This window comes from Gorilla gorilla, chromosome 9 (genome assembly GCF_029281585.2).
Source record: "Gorilla gorilla gorilla isolate KB3781 chromosome 9, NHGRI_mGorGor1-v2.1_pri, whole genome shotgun sequence".
NCBI classification, from domain to species: domain Eukaryota; kingdom Metazoa; phylum Chordata; class Mammalia; order Primates; family Hominidae; genus Gorilla; species Gorilla gorilla.
The window spans coordinates 129,013,862-129,038,350 of NC_073233.2; the positions used below are offsets into that span (position 1 = coordinate 129,013,862).

The following is a 24,489-nucleotide window of genomic DNA, read 5'->3' on the forward strand; positions in this document are numbered from 1 at the left end:
TCTCTCTCCATTTCCTCTGAGAGATTGAATCTAAATTGCTTCTTTAGTGCTTACCTAATACACAGTCATCCTCTTTAATTTTAAAGAGAAAAAAATGCAACTTTTAGAAGTCAGCATATCATGTATCTTTGGGAACTCAATGATTTATTTTTGTTTTTGAGGGCAGTGGTAGGAAGTAAATGCATTGATTTAGGGTGCCTTTTCAGACTTTAAAATTTTGCTTATCATAAGGAGGAGTCTTAAGAAAATAGCTCCAGTGAACAATTATTTGATGGAAAGAGGAAGTACCATTGTCAGAGACGGTGGCAATGCCAGAAACAGGTTTTCTTAGAGGCTTTTCTTTGCCTTTTCTTTTCTTTGGTACCTTATTTTCTGTTTGTCCCAAGTAATCCCTAAACTATGTCCTGGGAAATCCTTTATGATGGCAAGGATTACATTAGGAATTCCTCAAATGCTGATTTGATTGTCATTAGTGGTATGCTTTTTAAAATATGGAGAGTATGTTTTTCCCTGCTTAAGACTAATGGCTTTTCTAAATAGAGCTGATTGTATCTCCATGTTATTGTGAGAGCAGGCAGCAGCCTGTATTTGGACACCACCTCAATGAAGGCTTATTTTGTCTTGGATGCTGGAGAAATCTTAGTGTGCTGTGTCCGTTACCTCATATTCCTTCCAGACAGAGGACCTGCTGTTGTGAAGGAACATTTCTATACTGGACATGAGTCTCCTGGGGTTCTCCATATTGCCATGCTCCATCATCCTCTGACAAGGGCCGTGACACAGCACTCCTCACATTCAACCGTGAGTCTGAGGAGAAACAAAAGGGGCATTCTCCTTCGTGCACCATGGAGAGCCTCTGAAATGTTAGCTTTCCCTGTTGCTTACAGCCTTTGTCATTCCAGTTACCTTGGACTTTATTTTGACTTCTTGCCACTTTCCCAGCCCAGCAGAAGACAAACTACCTTCCTAATCTTGATTGGAGTTATATACAAGTATTCGGATATACTTGCAAAGGAAAGAGAGAGTGAGAGCCAGTCCTCCCAAATCATGGGCTTGGAGGAAATTTTCTTTGCTGTCTGAACTTTTGTTTTGGCCAGGGCAAGGGGCCAGTTTTATCTTTTTCGTTTTTGTTTGCTTTTTGTCAGTAAAACAATACTAAAAAATATTGAGAGTAATAAAACATTCTTGTTCACACTGTTCAGAAGTGATGATAGTTAATATTCTACTTTGAGTTTATTTTTCATTAAAAAGAAATAATATTATACATAAAATTGGAATAGCTTTTTTCTACTACTCTCAGTCCTATTTCTTACTCCAAGAAGTAACCACCAGCAGAAATTTGATTTGTATGCTTGATGTCTATTTTTCATATTTTATATCTCCATTAAAACATAAAGTAGCATTTTATAATTCTTCATTAGTATGAATTGCTATGTCTTCCCTCATACTGTGGCTTTTCAACCTGGTCTTTTCACCTCGTATTTTGTTGAAAAAAACTTTAAAATTTTAATGTCTGATTTGTCTATCCTTAACTCTATGGTTTATTCTTATTGCATCTTTTTAAAGAAACCTGTTTTCCCCCAAAGTTCACATAAGTTCCTAATTTTTTTCTAAAGGTGTTTTTATATTTATGACTTAAATCTACCTGGAATTACTTTTTATGTATAGTTTCAAATAGAGATCTGGCCGCATATGGATAATTGGTATTTATCACTGATCTGCAATGCCACATCTGTCATGTGTCTTATTTTTTGTATGTATGCTTCTGTTTCAGGACCCTGTTCTGTTCCATTGGTGTATTTGTCCATCCCTTGTACTATTACAACATTGGTAAATTACTTTATATTAAGTCTTAATTCCCAATAACAGTAAGTTTCCCTACCTTGTTGTTGCTTTTCAGATTGTATTAATTATTGTAGGCCCTTTTCTTTTCCATATGAATTTTAGGATCAGCTTATAAGTTCTATAAAAATCCTGTTGTAATTTGGATTTTGATTACATTGAATTTTATTTACTTACTTGAAGAGAATTTACATTGTGATGCTATTGTATATTCCTATCTGTGAACATAGAATGTTTTTTTCATTTAACTCAGAATATTTTTTATTTCCTTCAGTAATGTTTTCTTATTTTCTTGCAAAGGCCTTTGCATTTTTGTTAAGTTTCTTTTTAGGTATCTTAAACATTTTGTTGCTATTTGAAGTGAAATCATTTTTTCTGTTATCATTTCTAATTGATTATTGTTGCTCTATGGAAATGTCTTTTTTTATGGTGATGGTGTATCTGTCAGTCTTACATATAGAGTAGTTAATATTCATTTTCTTTTGGATTTCTATGTAGACAGTCATATCTATACATAATTTTTATACTTCTTTTTTTTCTTGGATATGACCTCCAGTATAATATTTAAAATGCACAGTAAAAGAGGTCATCTTTATCTTTCTCCTCACTTGACAGGGAATGCATCTAAAGTTTCAATATGTAGATATGAATGCTGACTTTTGCTATAGGGTTCTGATAGGTTCAGGTAGTTTCTATCTCTGTTTTTCTAAGAGTTTCTTTTATTACGAGTAGACATTGAATTTTGTAGAATGTTCTTTTTGCATTGAGATGAGCATATTTTCTTCTGTAAATTTTAATATGATACATTTTCAGGTATTGAACCGTTTTTGCATTCCTGGTATATTCAACTTGGTTGGGAAATATTAAATTTTCTTTTTAAACATGTAGAATTTAATTTTATAATGTTATTTGGGATGTTTCCATCTATTTTGATATGTAAAATTGGTCTGTAATTTTTTGTGGTTCTTGTCTGGTGTTATGAAGGTTGTACTAGCTTCAAAATTGAAATGAGTTGGTGATTTCATATTTTTTCTACTAAGTAACTGTTTCATTCAGATTTAAAATTTAATAGTCACGATTTGGGGGTAGGTGTTTTAATTTTTGAATTGTTATATTTAATTTTCATTTGGATGGGCAATACTTCCACATGGAACCTGATTGGAAATTTTAAAAAGGATGTATACCACAAAGTAAGTCTTCTTCCCATTTGTATCCTTAGTAGCTACTCAAGTATTTGGCCCCTGGGCAGCCACTGATACTATTTTCTTGTTATAGTTTCCATCGCTATTTTGTGCGTAATTTTTGTACACAAGTGGTCACAAAACAATACATTCTGTACTCTATCTTGTCTTTTTCATTTAACCATAGATCTTCAATAGCATTCTGTGTTGAGGGTCTTTGTGATTTTAAAAATGTACTATATCAATATTCATCTCTTTTTATTCATAATAATGTCTATTTCTGCCTTTCCATTTTTTCTTAATCAGCCCTGCTAATGACTATCTTTTAGTAGTGTCCTTTGTTTAAAGTCAGATTGATTGAAGTATGTGACATAAATTTTACCCCTTTTAGTGTACATTCCTGAATTTTGACAAACACTACAGTCATAGAACCACCAATATAATCAAAATATAGAACAGTTCCATCATCCAAAAAAATCTCATACTCCTCAACCCTTCTCCCTGACTCCTACCCTCTGGCCACCACTGATCCGTTTTCTGTCCCTGCTGTTTTGATTTTTCCAGAATGTCGGATAAATGGAATCATGTATGTAGTCTCTTTTTAATTGAAATTTTTATTGAGATAATTGTAGATTCACATGCAGTTGCAAGAAAGAATACAGCAAGATCCCATGTACCCTTTACCTAGTTTCCCTCAATTGTAAAATTTTGCAGAACCACAGTACAGTATCACAACCAGAATCTTAATGTGGATATTGTCCAGTGATCTTACCGAGACTTCTCAAACTAAAACATACACACACACACTCACTTGTGTGAGAACTATAACATACACACAAGTGCGTGTGTATGTTTTAAGTTCTGTGCATTTTATTGTGTGTGTCTGGAGGACCTCATTCAACATGAATTAAAGCTTACTATATAGTCACAGTAATCAAGAGATTGTGATACTGGTCACAAACATACAGATCAATGGAACAGAAAAGAAAACCAGAAATACACCAAAACAAATATACTTTCCTGATTTCTGAAAAAGGTAGAAAAGCAATGCAATGGGGAAAAGACAGCTTTTTCAATGGACAGTGCTGAAGCAACTGGATCACTATAGGCAAAAAAAATGAACCTCAACCTAAATCTGTTGAGAAAAGCTTAGTGTTGGGAGAAGCTGAGGCATCATGTTGAATGATTCCTCACACTTTATTCTTCAAGATTGTTTTAGCTATTTTAGGGCCTTTGCCTTTCCATATAAATTTTGGACTAATTTAGTCTCTGTCTGCAAGAAAACTTTGCTGGAGTTTTGACAGGAATTTTATTAAACTTATAGATGAGTTTGGGGAAGGTTAATATTTTTAGTATGTGAGATCTTCCAGTGCATGAATACAGTATGTCTCTCTGTCTAGACCTTCTCTGATTTCTTCCACTAGCATTTTGTAATTTTCAACGTACAAGTCCTATACATCTTTTATCAGATTTACACCTAAGTACAGTCATGTGTTGGTTAATGACAGGGATACATTCTGAGAAATGCATCATTAGGCGATTTTGTCATGTGAACATCATAAAGTGTACTTACATAAACTTAGATAGTATAGTCTACTACACACCTAGCTTATATGGTACAGTTCATTTTCCTGTATGGGGTAGGATACGGATTAAGTGTTTTGTTTTGGCGTATGGGTGCCAGTTACTCCAGCAATATTCACTGGTAAGACTATCCTTTTTCTATTGAATTGATTTTATACCTTTGTCAGAAATAAACTAATCATATAGGTGGCCCGTATTTCTGTATTCTGTGTTTATTGACCCATGTCTGTGTCCTTTTGCCAGTACCACACCATCTTGATTACTATAGCCTTATGGTAACTGTTCAATTAAGGTAGTGTGGGTCCTCCAACTTTGATCTTTTTCAGCATGATTTAAGCTGTTCTAATTCCTTGCCTTACATATAAATATTAGGATATGCTCGTTGAAGTCTATGAAACATTCTTCTGGGATTTTGATTAGCATTGTGTTGAATTTATAGAATAATGTGTCCAGAATTTACATCTTAATAATACTGAGTCTTCCTGTCCATGAACCCAGTATCTCTTTCCATTTATTTAAGTATTTTTTAAAAAAATGGTGTTGTGTATTTTCCACATAAGGATTCTGCACATATTTTGCTACGTTTTATTTAAGGATTTCATGTATCTTGGTCCTGTTATAAGTAGTACTGTTTTAAAATTTCAAATTCAGTTGTTCACTGCTAGGCATAGAATTACAATTGGTATTTGTAATTGACTGTATTCTACAGCCTTGCTAAATTTATTTATTAATTCTAGTAGATTTTTAATAAATTGTAGACAGTCATATTGTCTGTTACTTAGCACAGTGTATGTCTTCTTTTCCAACCAGTATGACTTTTTACATTTTTGTTGTTTTTTGGACCTTATTACACTGACTTGGACCTCCAATATAATATCGGAATAGGAGTAGTCATGGCAAACACCTAGCCTTTTTCCCTGTTTAGGAAAAAATCATTCATTACACCACTAAAAGTGATGTTAGCTATAGGTTTTTTTGTTCATGACCTTTATTTGATTAAGGACATTTCCTATTCCAAGTTTGCTGGAGCTTTTATCATGAATGGGTGCTGAATTTATTCAAATGCTTCTTCTGCATCTATTGAAAAGTCTATACCATTTTTCTTACTTGATGTATCAATATAGTGAATTATATTAATTGCACTTTTAACCAGCCTTGAATTCCCAAGATAAATCCCACTTGGTTATGATGTAGTATCTTTTTTATATGTTGGTGAATTTGATTTGCTAATATTTTGTTAAGGATTTTTGTGTTTATGCTTATAAGGGATATTGGTCTGTAATTTTCTTATAATGTCTTTGTCTTATTTTGATATCAGGGTAGTGCTGGCCTCATTTATGAGTGTTCTTTCCTTTTTTTCTGGAAGAGTTTGTGTAGAACAGTGTTATTTTCTTCTAAAATATTTTGTAGAATTTATCAGTGAAGCCATCTGAGCCTGGTGTTTTCTTTGCTGGAGGTTTTAACTATGAATTAAATTTATTTAATGGACATATAGCATGATTCAAGTTATCTGTTTCTTCTTGAGTGAGCTTTAGTAGTTTGTATTTTTGAAGGAATTCATCCATTTAATTATGCTTGTTGAATTTATGGGCATAAAGTTTTTCATAGTATTTGCTTATCATAAGCCTTTAATGTCTATGTGGTCTGTGGTGATGTTCCCTCTTATAGTGCCAATTTTGGCATCATCTTTTCTTAATCAGTCCAGCTAGAGGTTTATCAAATTTGCAAACCTTTTTAAAGAACCAGCTTTGGGTGTTATGAGTTTTCTCTGTTTTATTTTCTATATTTCATTGATTTCTGCTCATATCTTTATTTCTTCCTTCTTGTTGCTTTGGATTTAATTTGCTCATCTTTTTATAGTTTTTTTAAGCATCGATCATTGATTTGAGACTGTTCTTTTCTATTATAATATTTAATTCTATAAATTTTCCTTTAAGTGCTGCTTTAAATACATTCTGTAATTGGGATTTGTTATATTTTAATTTTCATTGAATTCAGATATTTTCTAATTTATCTTGTGACTTCCTCTTTGACTCATTGGGTTATTTACAAGTATGTTGTTTATTTTCCAGATATTTTCCTTATCTTTCCAGGGATTTTCGTCATCTTTCTGTTAATTATTTCCAGTATAATTTCATTATAGTTAGAGAACGTACTTTGTACTATTTCAATTCTTTTAAAGTCTGTTGTGGTATATTTGAGGTACTTTTCTGGTTTAGAATATGGTCTTTCTTGGTCAGTATCTCATATGCAGTAGAAAAAAATGTGTATTCTGATATTGTTGGTGGGCATGTTTTATAAATACCAGGTCAAGTTGTTAATGTTATTCAGGTCTTTTATATCATTAACAGTTTTCTGTCTGCCGGTTTTATCAATTACTGAGAGGAGTATTGATTTCTCCAGCAATAATTGTGAATTTGTTTATTTTTATTTGTTGTTCTACCAGTTTTTGCTTCATTATTTTTTGTGTACATATCTGTTTTTAGATACATATGCATTTTGGATTGTTACGTCTTTCTGCTGGAGCTCGTCTCTCCCTGTCTAATGGTTTTGCATTTGCCTCTAAGCAGCTCCCCTAACTCCTGGTCCAGAACCAGCTCTTATAATGGAATTTGGAGAACCTGTCCTGCAGTAATTACAGAGCTAGTGCATATTCCTAGTCTTAAGCACCAAGTGATTTAATTCAGTTCCTGGTGGTGGAGCTATCTTTTTATTCTTTTACTTATTAGAACCATTGCTCTCCAAAGGTAGCCTTAGGCAGTGGACCTGCAGGAGTTTTCTTTTTTTCATCCTCATTTCATGCACAGCCTCTCATCACTCAATTCTACCCCTACTTCAAGCAGGGAACCTGTCTATAGTTCCCCTGCCTCCCATGAAGCACATTCCGTCTCCTTTGCCTTGTATGACCTGAACTCCTTACTGCTTCTGCTGCTCTAGATTTCTAGCCTGGAGGTCTTGTAGTTTTAGTTCTATGATTTGTATTTCTGTTCAGTTTCTGGTCCATGGAGATGCTTATCATTTTTGAGACTGGCTATATCTTCTTAGATTTCAGCCTTTTACATTTTATCAATTTTTACTCTATGTTTGGAGCAAAAGTGCATCATGTTGATAAATGTGGATTAAAATCATTCTTTTAACTGCTGTATGGTATTCTATCATATGAATAGATCACATTCTGTTTATCCATTACTAGATGATTTTTGATAGCACTTGAATTTAAGAAATAGTTGAAACAAATGTAGTTCCATGACTTAAGCTCTGTTGAAAAACTAAATGGAAAATACTAAATTCACTTCAAGATACTTTGCTATATGTGTGAAAGGTGACATTAAATAATTCTGGAGGTAGGTGAAATGCAGATATTTGGGGAAGACAAGTGGGAAACATCTATGGCTTCAGGTAAGTAGGAGAATGAGCTCTGTGATGGAACTCATAAAAAGAAAAGAGAGTCCAGGAGTGAATTTTTAGGACTCCCCAAGTGTAGGTGATAATAAGAGAAATGAGAACCCTTGAAGAGAGATTGAATGGGGACATTTGAAATGTAGGAATGAGAAAATAATTTCTAGAACAGTATTTATTATTGCAGCAAACCACTAAGATGATGAAACTAAAACAGTGATAGATAGTCTCAGAATAACACCTGAGTTCTAATCTCCACCCTTCCTTTCACTAGCTGTGAGGCTTTGGGTTAACAAACTGGGTCTCAATTTTTACATCTGTAAAGTATGTAATAGATGGTTTCTAAGATTCCTCCTACCTATAAAATGTGATGCTTATGTGTTTTAATAAGTGGAATGTTGGTGACCTTGAGAAAACCTTGAGTAGGTTGTCAAGTCCCAGTTGTAGAATGTTAAGGAGGTTTCTTTGATGTCCCAGGATATGATGCCACATCAAAAGTGAGAAAGCATACTATAGCAAGAGACATTAGATAACAGCAGTCGGAAGATGTTTTGAATGTACTTTTGAATCCCTCCCAATGCCTTGGGAAACAAACTCAATAAATGTTTTGTTTTTTTTGAGACGGAGTCTCAGTCTGTCACCCAGGCTGGAGTGCAGTGGTGCAATCTCGGCTCACTGCAACCTCCACCTCCCCGGTTCAAGCAATTCCCCTGCCTTAGCTTCCTGAGTAGGTGGGATTACAGGCGCACACCACCACGTCTGGCTATTTTTTTTGTATTTTTACTAGAGACGGGGTTTCACCATGTTGGCCAGACTGGTCACAAACTCTTGACCTCAGGCAGTCCACCCACCTTGACCTCTGAAAGTGCTGGGATTACAGGTGTGAGCCACCATGCCTGGCCGTATTTTTCTTTTAGTTAATTAAACTTCAAGATTTGGTTTAACCAAGTGAACCATCTGGGATTTTTCATGTTTTGTTTGTTACATTTCTTAAAGAGAGAGATGTATGTATTAGGGATTTATTTTGAAGTAATATAGCATTACCTAGAGTAAAGACTTCGGTTGATTCAATGTGTGTCTGCATTTGAGGAATGATAGATTAACAGAATTGTTAACTTGAGACTACTATGTAAGCTACCCATGAATACACCTCTAGACAGTTGTAAGGGATAAATAGACTATTTCTGGGATATTTATGATCCCATTGTTGCGTAGCCACCTGCACAAAATGTAAATCCCCTTATTTTTCTCTAGGATACTCCTAAAGATTGTGAATTTGGAGATTTGATGTCCAAATCTGAATGCCTTCTGCCATTGGAAAGTCCCTGATTCTAGACAAAGTTTCATTTTACAATTTCCTAAAAATTATGTAAAATATATACTCTTTGTTTTATTTAGTTAGGATCGTTTATAAGGCTAATCAAACCTGAGAAAAAATTAATGTTTGTTTTAGGTTTTATAATAAATAGAAACACAGACTAAGACATATGGCAGGAACCTGTAGTCTTTTTCAAACAGTGTACCACATCTTCCTATTCTGGAGTACATGAGACTGAATTGTGATTGAGGAAATGCCCCCAGGTCTTGGCAATCAAGAGTGAGGATTGGCAAGATGGAGAAACAGGCATACCTCTCCTAAAAATGACCACCGTGCTACTAAAATCTGCTGTTATGTAACGTTAGACAGGTGTGCCATGGACCAGGACCTGAGTGTATGAAGGCTTGCTTATTTGCACTGGGAGTAGAGCTAGCCTGGTTCCACCACAGATGGCTTCATTCTCTGTTCCCCTCTTTGTTAGTATCACCTTCAACCCCACACTGCTGGTAGCCTGATTTCTAACTGCTTATGATTCAAAGACCCCTAAGGTTGAAAGAAGCTTTTCTCTCAGTGGGTGTTTTTATTTAATAAGAAGGGGGAAAAAACACACCAGTTTGCTTGTGGGTGGTATTCTTCACAAGGTTGCAGCTAGCATTTGGTTTCCATTTATCACTCTCAGTTGCCCACGTGGTTATGCTGGCCTTTATGCTGTTTGTAGTAAATTTTGTTTTACTTGTGATTGGCCATTTTCTGTTAGAAGGTCATGGTGGAATGGACCAGAGAACTTCTGAACACAAATACGGCATACTTTACATTTTAGCATTTGATGATTGTAATACATCCTTATCGGTAATATTTTCCAAAGTAGGTTTATAACACTTTGCACACTTCAGAAGTGGGGCTTATGAATATTAAATACTTGTTAATGGTCAGATGAAGATACTGATTGGTAGAATATAAATCAAAATCATTAATTTCAGAGAATGCTTAGTCAGCAGAAACCATCTACCTCTTCAGAGTATACTTCAGGAAGACATTGGAACTAATGCTAAGAAAAGCTCAGGCATGCAATGCATGCAGTATAGTTCAGTTTGGATGGACTTTTGGATAATGAATAAAATATATAAGCTGAAAGACTAGGAGAGAATTGCTTTCTCAAATTTACCGGATATTTTGTAAAATCATGATTTCTTATATTTACTAATCTTTCCTGCTTAAAGATAAGTGGAAAATAAGAAAATTGGGAGAAAACAGATTATCTTGAAACCATGATTTTTATTTATGTAACTTTTAAGGGAACATATATATATATATGTATGTATAGTAAATCACAACTCTAGTACTCTTTCTTCTTTTGTATTTAATGGTGAATATTTCTCAGAGCCCACATCCAAAGCCTAACCCATCTATAAAAGTCTGCTGGCCTTACCTATAAATTAATAAATAAACATTGATTTTAAGATTTAAACAAGTGGAAAGGAAGGTGCAGAAAATGGTAATGGTGATGACACAAAATAAGGTTGAAAAGTTATGAAGGAACCAGATCGTGGAGGGCTTTTTATGCTTATTGTATTCGTTTTCTATTGCTGCTATAACACATTACTATAAACTTAATGGCTTAAAGCAATGCCTACTTAGTATTTCACAGTCCTGTGGGACAGAAGACTGGGCACAGTGTGACTCAGCTGGGTTCTCTGCTTAGGGTCTCACAAGGCCAAAATCAATGTGTCTGCAGGGCTGTTTTCTATATCAGAGGCTCTGGAGGAGAATCTCTTTGCAGGTACAGTCAGAATGGTGGCAGAATTCTCTTCTTTCTTATACTTTTCATGTGTGCCATCTTCAAACCAGCAATGGTGTGTGAGGTTCTGGTGCTTTGAGTCTCTCTGACTTCCTCTTTTGCTACTAGTTGGAAAAACTCTGTTTTTGAAGGCTCATATGATTAGATTAGGCCTACCCAGATACGGGAGCCAAAATTCTGCTTACCACAATCATGTTGAAGAGTTAGGACTTTATTTTGATGGGTGTTACGTGATTTTAAGTAGAGGAGTGATGTGATACAATTTGTGCTTTATAACAAACCCTGTGGCTATCATAAAGACAAGGATTGTCTTGGGGCCACCCTGAGGTCATGGAAAGCCATTAGCTATTTTAAGAAGCCACCCTGAGGTCATGGAAAGCCATCAGCTATTTTAAGAAGAAAGGGATTTCATACAGTGAATAAAGTGCTTACAAAATCTGTGGAAGGGCTGGAGGAGCAGACTTAGGCCTCCTCTCTAGGATTGACTCTAGAGTGGTACCATGGAACTGGCCCACCAAGGGCACTGCTCACCTTTGTAAGGAATCAGGGAAAGGGAAAATCAGCAAGCTGCTGTCCCTGGTGCTGATCACACCACTTTAGCTGTGATCTGGAGATCAGCAAGCTGCTGCTGGGGTCCTTGACTCTAGAAACAGACTGCTTGAACTGTGTGATCTAGTCATTTGGAAGCCTCTACCCAAACTGTTTCCACACTCTATCTACTAGATCTACTGCCTCTCTCCAGGGCTGTGACTGATAGAAGCTAAATCTCATTGGCAAGAGAGTGTGGGAAATGTATTTTTCAGTTTTTCAGTCTTGGTAGTACAGGAAGGCCTACCAGGAGGAGGTTGAAACAGATATTGAGAAAGCTCATCTAGTTTATGCAGCCACAAAAAATTGTAGCAATCTAGGTTATTAATTATAGTGGCCTGAATTTGTGAGGTGGGTGAACAAGAGAAATGCAGATAGATTCATGGGATACGTAGGAAGATAATGAGTGGAATGTGGTAATTGATTGAATGTGGTAATTGATTGAATTGATTGAATTGGAGAAGAGATAGGAGAGAAAGAAATAAGAATGACTGTTCACTTTCTGGCTAGGATAATTAGATAGTTTCCAGTGCCACTTACTGAGATACGAAAGACTAGAAGAGAACACAGTTGGGGAGTGGCAATTATTTTTGAACCTATTGATTTTGAGAAAACTGAGACTTCAGAGTGTCTGAATTTATAGGTCATTTAATTTTTAGATGTATTTGCCCGTTTATGGAAGGTAGGCTAATTTCTGAATGTAGGTCATAATTTTGTGTACAAATATGTTTATGGTTGAGATTAATTCAATTGGCTATAATGTCAAGTATAAATGAGTCTAGGAGTATACAGTTGTTACTATGTTTTAGTTTTATATTTAGATTCAGGGCTTATCTCTAGTTCTTTAATCTCATTGTTGAGTAGTGGGGTTTTGGTTTTGTTTTTGTTTTTTACCAGAAGGACTCATGGTGCTCTGTTTCTTATTTCTCATTTTAGAATATCTGCTTGTTAAATTTATTTCTGAAAAAAAACTTGGTGCCTTAGTTCATTTTGTGTTGCTATAACAATACCACAGACTTGGTAATTTATAAAGAAAATAAATTTATTTCTCAGTTCTGCAGGCTAGAAAGTCCAATATCAGGGTGCCAGCATCTGGCTGTGGCTTTTCTACTGTATCATCCCATGACGGAAGGAGGAAGGACAAGAGAGCAAGAGAGGGCTGAACTCACTTTTACCAGGATAACTGGCGGACTCCCTCTATAACAGCGTTAATCTGTTCATGAAGGCAGAGCCCTTGTGATCTAGTTGCCTCTAAAAGGTGCCCCCTGTCAGCACTGTTGCACTGGGTTGCCAGCACATGAGCTTGGTGAGGGGGAGCACATTCAAACCAAAGCACTAGGTTAGGTATAATAATTTTGGGCCATTCTTTCTGATTCATTTATTTGGGTCTGTGGTGGTGGTGTTTTGCTCCTCAGTTTGTTTCTTTAGCTCTGCAGTCTCCATTTTCATCTCATTCTGCAGTTTATCATTTGTCTTTGAGTGCTGGTTTTTATATTCAAGTACTTATTAATTTCTAGACTTTTGAGTTTTGTGGAGTGTTTTCTTTTTCTTCAGTTGTGTTTTCTTTCAAATTGAGTTCTGCCTCTGTCTTTTACTTATTATGTGTTCCTCTCCTTTATTCTTTTTGCTGTGATATGCGCTCAGTTGCCATTTTGTGTCTCATCATCTTGCTTGTGCTTGAAGTGGTCACTTGTCTTCATGTCATCTCTTTGTTGAAATGTAGTATGAGTAAATTCTCTTTGTCCACTTTGACATTGTTTCTTTTGTTACTCCTAGGGAAAATTTGAGAGCTAGGGTATTACAATTTTACTTTTCCATAGTCTGAAGGTAAAACATCTCTAGAGTTGGGTTCAGTTCTTATTTGACCACTGGGTTCTGCTGTCTTTTCTGAGATTTTGTTAAATTTTCATGACCTAGTTTCAGTTATTTGAAGGCATATACTAGGATATGGGGTGGGGAAAAGATACCCCTAGACTTTGAATCATCTTACCTTTTCAGTTTAGAGCCTTGGAAAATTTCAAGTCCTGGCAGCTTTGTCTTTGTTTGTTTTGCTTTGTTTTGTTTTATTTGCCTTTGCTAAAATCCTTACATCCTGAAGTCCCACCTAAGTAGATTTCAATCATATATATATATATATATATATGTACGTGTATATATATATATGCATATATATGTGTACGTGTATATATATATGCATATATATATAATTATAATAATAATTATTATTATTTTTCTAAGATGGAGTCTCACTCTGTCACCCAGGCTGGAGTGCAGTGGCACAATCTCAGCTCACTGCAACTTCCACCTCCCGGGTTCAAGCGATTCTTCTGCCTCCGCCTCCTGAGTAGCTGGGACTACAGGCGCGCACCACCACCCCTGGCTAATTTTTTGTGTTCTTAGTAGAGACAGGGTTTCACCATGTTGACCAGGCTGGTCTTGAACTCCTGACCTCGTGATCTGCCCACCTTGGCCTCCCAAAGTGCTGGGATTACAGGCATGAGCCACCATGCCTGGCAATCTTATATTTTTTAATGGTTGTGTGTGCTTTAAAATAAGCTTCAGAGCAGCAGTAATATAATGTAAATATTTTATTTGTTTATGAACATAGAATTTACAAAGTGTTTACTCATTTGTTATTTTATTTGGTTCTTATGACTGTCTTATACAGTAGGAAGGGCAGAAATTATTCCTAATTTTACTAATGAGGAAATTGAGATCCAAAAAGACAGTGAGTTGCCAAGTCACACAGCTAATTATAAAATGGAGTCAAGACCCTGAAGACAGAGCCAGGGCTATTTTTACTATTCCCTGTTATTCCACTTATTGGAAATGATTACTTCCATCTCTAAGCACAGCAATCTTTCTTTTTTCTTTTTTCTTTTAAGAGGTGGGGTCTTGCTATGTTGTCCATGCTGGTCACACTCCTGGGCTCAAGTGATTCTTCCCCTTGGGCTTCCCAAGGTGCTAGGATTGTAGGTGTGAGCCACCACACCTGGCCACAGTGGTCTTACTGTATGTTTAATGCACCCACAAACCTTATTATGACACTGATTTTAACTGAGTTAAAGCTGAAAGTGGTGTGGAGGAAGTAGGGGGATAATTTTATGTGACTTGTATTCTGATCCTTAATTGAAGTGACTTCGTTGTATCTTGGTTTTAATAAAACTAATATTAATTTTTTTCAGCATTTTTTCCCTTTCTGGTACGTAGGAAACTTGTAAGTGTCTTTGATAAAATCAGATCTAGATCCTCCCGGGCTGGCAGTGCAGACAAGATTTTCTCTATGGGAAACATGACTTTGTGGGCCCTATTCTCATCTCTGTAATTCACTTTCCTCTTGGTATCTTTTGCTTTGTATTCCTTCCTTGATCAAGAAACATGTATCCCTTATTTACCACTTTTTTCCAAGAATGTATTCTTAATGCTTCCATAAATTCTGTGTATTACACCTGAAATTAGATTGGAACATTCAAACAAGGCATCTCTGAAAGAGCTTGGTTAATTAGTAACAAAGAACTACATGTTTTTGTTTATAAGTTATGGCTTCTCCAGGCCTCAGAAACTGCTGGCCTCCTTCCATCTTTCCATCTGTTCCCAAGGGGTACATGCCTAGATACCTGCCCTTCTTGATGATGACACCCAAGAAAGCAAGTTCTACAGAGAGATTGAACTTCTATTGTCTTTATAGTGTCTACTTTTCTAGGTTCCATTTTTTTCCTAAGCCTGTTCTTATGTAATAATTGATTAACAGTAGACATAGTAACCATCTTCAGGAAAAATGATTCCCCAGTTTTACTGTGGCCTCCCTAGGGCACTCATATTAGATCACAGAGTCCATAGGAGTCATGTGATAGAATAAGATTTTTTAAAGATGTTGAGCCTAGTAATATTGTTTATCTGTAGTTGGGAAGAAGTCCACAGTACATGTGCTAGTAGTTTAAGCTGACAGTGTTGTTGTTTTTAATCCTTCTAGGTATCATGAACTGATCACTAAATATGGGAAGTTGGAGCCTTTGGCAGAAGTGGACCTAAGACCCCAGAGCAGTGCAAAAGTAGAAGTCCACTTTAACGATCAGGTGGAAGAAATGAGCATTCGTCTGGACCAAACAGTGGCAGAGCTAAAGAAACAGTTAAAAACTCTAGTACAATTACCCACAAGCAACATGCTTCTCTACTATTTTGACCATGAAGCACCCTTTGGCCCAGAGGAAATGAAGTACAGCTCTCGGGCATTGCATTCCTTTGGCATTAGGGATGGAGATAAAATTTACGTGGAATCCAAAACAAAATAACCTCTACCAGCCTTGTGAAAAACATACACATAAGGACTTGTTGCAGGGCATTTGTTTTTAATGTGGTTTTCTTTAGGAGGGAGAAGGTTGTTTTTGTTTTGTTTTGTTCTGTTTAGGTTTGGGAAGGATTTTGTATATTTTTCCCCCTGGAGTGAGTAGGGGGCCATTTTTGGGTGTTTTCTACCACAGATTGATTTGGGTCAGCCAGCGGAATTGGCCACACTTCCAGTGTATGTGCCCTCTCTAAGGAAAGATGACAAAGAAATCACCGACTTCTTACTGTGTTCACTGGGATTTGCCTGCCACTTGGTTATCATTACTGTTGGGTGAACTTGTGAAGATAACATGAACACTGTAGCCCCTTAGAAGGGTCTCATAGAGATTTTAAACAGGGTGACAAGGAATCTTCACAGGAAGGGCCAGAACTTCTCTCTCCCAGTTCTTCCTTCTGCTACCCTCCCTCCTTGGCTTTTTTGGTTCAGTTCCATTTTTTTTTTCTTTTTGACGTGTGGTTTACCTAATAGTTTTGTTCTGTTCATAATTCTTATTTCTCAACCTGGGTGATTTTTTTGTTCTCATTTCTCCCTTTTGAAATAATTGAAAGTGTTTTAAGCATTTTTCAACCTGATTCTAATCTCAGGTACGCAGTAAGAAGCTATAACCCTGTTAGAACCTCGAAAAAGAGTAGATGTAGAATGAAAACTCCAGGAAAACTTGCAGTTATTCTGGAAGCACCGGCAGAACAGTCTGATCTCTTTGTATGTTACTAACTCACTTTTAATGTCCCTGTACATTATGTCAGCCATTACTTTCGTAACATGAAATATGTCAGATTCCAGAGTTCTTTTATTTTTGCTTATTGAATGTATTTCCTCATATCTTTCTTTTTCATTACTTTAAACTATTGGGAATTGAGGCCTGACTTCATAAATAATTCAATAGAGTCCTGGATACGTGCACCAGGAGAGTTGAGAATTAGCTCATAAACTATCTGTGGTGTGTGTGGGGAATGAAGTTGGGGGATGTGGGGGAAGAGCTTATGACTTTCCCACCTGTGTCATCCATTGGAAGCCCTTGCTCTTGCACTTTGCATTAAAAGTGGGAAACATTAATCAAAGGGAGATTTTATTCCCAGGTTTTCCCTGGGACTTTGTGATGTCATAATTGAACAGTTCTTTTGTTTTACATTTCAATTTAGTTGCCTCATAGAAGTATAACTGCCCAATCTATGAGTAAAGTGTAAGTGTCAAAACTTTACAATTGCCTCCAAGTCATATTTTTTGCAGAAGCACATTTAAAGCACTTTTCTGTAAAAGCTAGTTCCTTACCTGCTTGGAAATCTTTTTGTTTGTTCTTCTATTCCTTTGTTAATCAGATGTAATCCCTTTCTTTAATGTGTATTTTTCTCGGTCCACCATGTTTACAGATGGGAGACTTGAGAGATACTTAGCATAACCGGGGCAGAAAGTGTGTAAGTGAAGTATTTTTCAAAGAATGCAGTTATTATCTGATTGCATTTGACCTTTTGACCTTTGTTACATAATTCTACCCCTCCTACAAATTTAATTTTTTTATGAAATTTTTAGGTGACTTGTAAATTCTTCATGTATGAGGAGTTGTGTTTATTAATGCTACTTTTTAAATTTTCCTGTGCCATGTGGCAGATGTTTATTCTCTTAATGCACTTCAGGTTTGCTATCTGTAAAGCCTTTGACCCAGGCCTACTGAGTCAAATCTACATTCAGTGTAACATTAAAGGTGGAAACCAAAGGGTTTGAGAAAGACGAGTAAGGCCTATTCTCCTTCTGCTGCAGACTTTATCTTTCAAAATCATAAAAATGAGCAATGGAGATCCAGGCTGGGTATAGACAAGAATAATTATTTTGCAAACACATTTTCCTGACAGATTTTTGGAAGTAGGAAAAAAGTATGGCAACAGTGTCATGAAGATTGAAACTGTAGGTGCTTTGTGTATGTACGCATGAGTGCAGATGAGTTTGAGAGAGAAAAAGTGTAATTGAGCCCTTTGCTTTTGTCAGCCTGGGAAACAGATGCGTTCTTATTTTTTGAAGTTGTGTGACCCTGGACTGTCCCACAGCAGAAGGCAGAACAAACACTTATGTTATGCTTTAATCATAAGTGGAATGGTCACAATTAATAAGATATTTTATATATGGCAAAGTTTTATGAAATGCTTTTTTACTATTAGAGACCTGTTTCTTCTGTTATTACAGAACACAGTGTTTATCAACTGCGGACATAATTCTTTTATTATACAGTTGCATGTAAAGGGAGCTTCTCATTTAATTCAGCGGATGTGGGTATTTTTAGGGCATTGTAATTGATGGTTTTAATAATTGCTGAATAATTTTTGATTAAGAGAAAAATGTAATACAATTACTGGTCTGAGTTACAGAACAGAAGTTAATGAAAAAGGCTATTTGAGCATGTGTACTTATAGATTCATTTGGGTGGCTAAGAAAAGATGCTGCTTTTGAAATAAAATTGGTGCTGTGTAGACACTTGTAACCAAAATTATTTTTATAACAGAACTAAAAGAAGGAGAGAAGAGGCCATGGACCTTTGAGTTTACATGTTATACCTAATTGATTGTCTGCAGCTTATCTGTATTTTAATATTGACTTTGTCCAGATTCAGTGAGAGCATAGTATTGACATTATGAGGCAAAATGCTGTCATCGCCAGTATTACTGATATGTTGCTACAGGCACAATGTATAGAACATACCTTTTCTAAAATAGGAATTATTTCTAGTTATGAAAAAGGAAAAGAGTAATAAAGAAAACCAAATCAAAACCAAGGGATCCTTTCTACATGTGGGTGAATGGCTGCTAAAGCCACAGTAGAAACCAATTTTTGAATTTGAATTGTTGAAATATCCTAGATTGCTTTAATGGAAAAAATCCAGAGTCACATATCTTTTTTATTATCAAGTTTTTGCAGCCTTTTGCCAGCATTGCCATAAATACGTAAGAAAGCAGCAGATAGTATAAGCCCCTTGTTATTAAGACTTCTCAGTTAATATTAAGGCCAAAATATAACTTGAGCTAGGTATAACAGGGCTGAATGCTACAGTGTTGTTTTTAAAGATTTTGCTTATTTTTAAAGAAAGGAAAATTCAGTTCTAACCAGATGTTCCGAGAGCACTTGCACTAAGAGCTGATCACCATTTGAGGTGCGCGGCTTAACGCACATGTGAGTGTAGCTTGCTACATGAAAATGCTAGGCTCTAGGGCATGTAAAACATGAATACAGAATACTAGATTGTTCTAAGTAATGTCATTTCGGTTTGTGAATTTGATTTTTCCCTTCATTTCATGTCAGATTGAAAATGCAAACAAACTGCTCTCAAGAACACCCAGAAGCTGTGTTACCAGATGTGTTGTGAACACTCTACTATTTTTCATAGGTGCTTCCTTGAAATATATGTCCATTGTAGTGGTGGAGAGGGACTGGACTCTCTCAGGCTCTTTACTTGCCAGTTGTCTCCCGCAGTTAATGGAAATATATATACATATATATATATTTTATTTAGAATATAATTTAAACATGAAGGTCTATTCTTTGCACTTTTTATTAATATATATATAGATAATCTTTAAAAAAATTAAAATTCAAGTCCATTTTATCTTTGTGTTCTGATTTTTTTTCTGGAGTGTGGGGTCAAGGTATGTGTTTATTTTTATATAGCTAAAAAGGTTCATTGGTTCTGTGGTTGAGTTCTCTGGAGGATTGGCCCAAACTAGTAAAAGTCTGACCATTTTGACAAATTTAATTGGAATTTTGCCAGAGTTGAAAACTACAAAACAAAGATTCATAAGAAACGTGTTATGGCTTTTCTGTTAGCAAAATCTTATACTTCTGACGTGCTGTTTATACTCCTTTTTTATCCTTTGAGGATAAACCCTCTCGAGATATTTGGCATCACCTTTTATGAGTAAGATTGAAAAATCTCATTTGTTGAAATTAAAATTTGCCAGTTCTTATTCAGGGGCTGCTTTTTTCCTTAGAAAAATAGTTTTTTATAAGTATTAGAATTTTGTACATTTGAACCCTGCTTGCTTATCAATAATTTCTTGGTAAGCCATTATGAATTAACCTTGCACCAAGGATTAAAGTCTAAGGACTGTACTTTATATCTGTATTTAAGAGACAGAGTCCATTCACTTCTCTTTCAATGCCTCAGAAATACATAAGTATCATGACCTGTTTAAGATTATTTCTGCCTGCTATTCAAATTTCAAAGAATTGTAATTTAAGCCTCTGTGCTACATTTTATTTAATTACTATTTAGTATGAGCTTCTTTTGAGTTCCTGCAAAGTAGACATGTATGAAGACATCCAATAACTATTGGACTGGAAAATGCTGTGACTTCCTCTAGTTATTAGAATGCATTTAAAACAAGAAGGTGGACTTCTGAAGTCACATTTCTCTTTCAGTTCTTCTCTGGAAAAGAAGTTCCTGTTTGGTCTTTACAACAACCCTATGAGGTCGACACTCTTATCTCCATTTTCTTACTAGTGAGGAAGTTGATGCACAGATAGGTTAAGTAATACCAAAAGTCACATGGCTGGTAAATGACAAGACCAGGATGCAAACCCAAGCAGTTTGGTTGCAGAACCCATGCACTGACAGCTGTACTGTAGTGCTGACTGCTAAAGTTCCCCAGCACACACCTTTATTGTTAGTCTTCCTTTTCATGGAAAAACTAAAATGACATGTCCTCAATATCCATTTACTAAATTGATTGGCTCTGTAACAGAATCACTGATGTGGCTGATAGCTGTAGATCCAGACTGGAATTTGCCCTCTGTTTTCCAGAATTGTGAAATTGTGGTTGGGACATACCTGTTGCCCTCCCTTCTCTGAAATGCCATATTGGACACAGGATGGGTGTTACTCACAATAATAAATGAACAAGTAATGTGACCCAAAGAGACTGATGATTTATTTTTTAACCTCGGGACATTCTAGAGCCCTAAAACTGGTTTCAGCAGATAGCCAAAGGTGAGAGAGATCACTCAGTTTCAACTCAGACTTTTATCAAGGAGGCATAATGTTCCAAGTGAACTTAAAATGGGCGTTTATTGAGGAAAAACAATAATCTAATGTTCCAGGAGCCATTATCAAAGGTTTTGTTATTGGAAAGGATGAGGCAGTCACGCTACTGTTCCTCCTCAAAATTCAAGAGAGAGCCTTGTAAAGAATATAAATATTACTTTAAAAATAGAGGAGACAGCTTTTCTGTTATGGTCTGCAAGATCTAGATCTCTCTAAAAAAAAAAAGACAATGCAATTTCATTTCATCAGATCATTCCGACTTGTCATCCTTGAATGCTTCTTAGTCACCTAAGTAACACAATTAAGGTGTTAAATAAATAAGAATGAGACTAGGGGAAGCAGACATCAAATGATACAGACTAAAGAGAAAAATGTTTTCTGAAATATTTGATACATTTGAGGGCAGATGTAAGCTTTATTCCATTGTTAGGGAATACAACTAGGACAATAGGAACTGTCTTGGTTGTGTTAAAATTTTGTTTGCTTTAAATTTAAATTTCATTTTTCCATTACCTCATGCATTTTGAGGATCCTGTTATGGACAACATTACCATTTTCAGGGAGAATGTAAGTATAGCCTTAGATGTAATCACCTTAATGAGCTAGATCTAGGAGGTTAGACATTATTCAATCAGTGGATAAGTGGTAGAAACATCTGCATTACAGAACTATCTGGACTCCATGGTAGATCATACAATGAAGCAAAACAGTTGTAGAGGGCTTGTAAATTTATCAAAGACACCAATGTCACAGATTCTGTTGTCCAGGAAGCAGATGCTAAGGTGGAGTTGGGAGTGCAGAAAATTTGCTGGGGAGTAACACCTGTGAAGGAACAGGGGAAGAAGTAGAGTTGAGCATGATGGACCATCAGACCATGCTACAGACCTAAATCAGTCAGCCCAATAGGATGCTCTGGAGCAAAGATTTTCCATTAGATAAGTCCTGCCTTGGCCAGAAATGGTCAGGGCCCTTTACCAATGCTTTTCTCAATCATTGATTTGGGAATGCTTCAAGAACATAATCTCAGCTTGAACACTGATAGAGATGCTAAAGGAGCCAATAGTTGGAAGCTGTCGGCTAACCGTACACCTTGTAGCTGGAAATCATCCCTTTTCTGAGGGTGGATCTGAGTTGTGCAACTTAGTGTCTGCCACGGTCCACTCCATGCAATGTGTAGATCCGATTTTCCATCCATGATCAACAGCAGCTCCTCTAGGGCTCTGGTGGGCCTCTCTATCTGAGAGGAAACTTAGAAGAGGGAGGCTAGGAAAATGGCCTAAAACCCCTGTCACTGCAGTTGATTTCAGAGTGACAACTGGTACCCACTCTCTCCCTCTTCCGCTGTCCATTGTAACCCCTTGGCTTTTGTCTCTCTGGTCTCAGTGGCTTACCTGGTGGTTTCACTCAAACCTTAATCAACCCTTAATTCCTTATAGTCTGAGTCCTTGGTAACAATATGCTGCTTGGACTAGGGTTGCTACACTTGTCCATCACAGTCCTAATTGGGTAAGGGAGTACCAAGAGGCACCAAAATTGGTCACCTGAGTTCCATATGTTATCCCTTGAACCCGATGTATAACAATAGCCCTGCCTCCTCCTGCTGATCAGAGTCAACTACTCCTAATGAGATGATGGTTCATGTTCTTGCCTGCTAGTCTTTGCACACAAGGAGCCCAGTGTGTCCAGGCAGCATTACAGCCATAGCTTATCATTCATCGGGACTCTTGCCATGTCCCCTGGTGAGAATGTACCCTCTTGAGGAACCAGGACTTCAAACTGCATAGGCCAGAGATGAGGGGTTGGGGAGCACAAAGTCCCCCAGTAATCACTGGGAGTAATGGCAAGTAGGGCCACTCCTGCCTTCACACCTTGGTTCCTGGATCCATGTAGTCTTCGTATTACTGGGGACACAGCACCCTACAAAGGTCTCCGACTCACTGTGTACACAGTATCCTGGAGAATAGCACCTCATCCTTGCACAATATTGTCTTCAAGGTGGTGCTTCACCTACTCCTTAAGCAATTTACTTCAATTCTCACCTAGGCTGGCATCTTCTGCTCATACTATCGCTACTCCAACCAGTGAATCCCATGGCCATGGGCTCACACCCACACTTCCTTTTCTATAAAGCAGGTTCCTTATCAGATGCTATTTTGATGGAATTCTATGCTTATGGATCAGGCATTCTGCAAGTCTCCCATTAGTGGTGCTGGCTGAGGCCCCTGGGCAAGAAAGGCATACTCATGTCCAGAATATGGCTCTATCCCTGTGGAAAGGAAGTGCTGACCCTTCCAGGATGAAAGGGGTCCAATGTGGTTATTTTGCCACCAAATGGCCAATTGGTCTTCCCAACAGTAACATATTGGGGTTTCAGCCTTGGTCTCCATTATTAGCAGGTTAACAGGTTGAACATTTCAGAGACCATGGTAGCTAGGCCAGCCTTGCTAAATGGAAATTCTTGCTATTTGTCCCATGCATAACCTCCAACCCTGCTGCTGTTGCCACTTTATACACACGCCCATTGGACCAACACTGACGAAGACTGCTTAACATCAACTGGCCGAGTCATTTTGTTGACTTGGTTGTTTAGTTCCTCTTTTGTAGTGGATGTTTTCTGGTGGGTGATAATATATGACACAAAGATCTTCACACTTCATGTCCACCCTCATCTGTCTATCCAGGCCCCTTTGTCACTGATTTTCCCATCTTTTTCTTTCTGGGCCCTTGTCCAGCCAGCTACGTCATTCACCACTGCCTACGAGTTTGTACATATTCTAACCGCAGAACTCTTTCTCCTTTGACACAAAATGCATGACAAGGTATATCACCCAAAGCGCCACACATTGAAAGGATGTTCTCTTATCATTGTCTTTCAAGGCCACTCGCATGAAGCTGTCATGTAGCCAGCCAGTGTCTGCTTTAGGCTTGCACACACACACCAATTGAGTCCATCCGTGCACCAGGCTTAGGCTTCTTCCTCCTCCTTCATCTTGTCATATTCACCTTCCCACATATAGCCATATGTGTGATCTGGTTGGGGAGCAGGTACTGACACAACTATGTCAGGTGACATGGAGTCTGGACTACCTACTCAGGCATCTTACTCATGACTGGTCCCAGATATGTCATTTCCATCTTATGCTAGATTGGGTCCACCTGACTTCATGACTTGATGGGTCCAACAAGGCCTAGGTCTTCATGGGAAGTTCTGGATACATGACCACTGTCTCTTGGACAAATATTCCATCACACGGCCTAGTCCCGTGAGAGAGCTGATTTTCAGGTGTGTAATTCTTTGCCGCAGATGGCATGACCTTGCTCCGGAACTCCAGGGGCCCGTGTGGTAGTTCTTCCACTGGGGTTTACAATAAACTCCACATTTCATCTTTTTCCACCAAACACATC

General features: G+C 37.0%; 1 protein-coding gene across 5 annotated transcripts in view; it reads left to right on the forward strand.

Moving 5' to 3' along the window:
• LOC101149677 (tubulin-specific chaperone cofactor E-like protein) overlaps positions 1-24,489 on the forward strand; it is a 166,364-nt gene that overhangs the window by 47,126 nt on the left and 94,749 nt on the right. For 2 of the 5 annotated variants that reach the window (XM_019037643.4, XM_055356139.2), the window contains one exon: positions 15,684-19,650. The exons of the other annotated variants lie outside the window; for them this stretch is intronic. In XM_019037643.4, coding sequence (XP_018893188.1) covers positions 15,684-16,002 — 319 coding nt within the window. In that variant the 3' untranslated portion in view covers positions 16,003-19,650. Of the gene's footprint in view, positions 1-15,683; positions 19,651-24,489 lie in introns of those variants that run through there. 5 annotated transcript variants of the gene reach the window in all.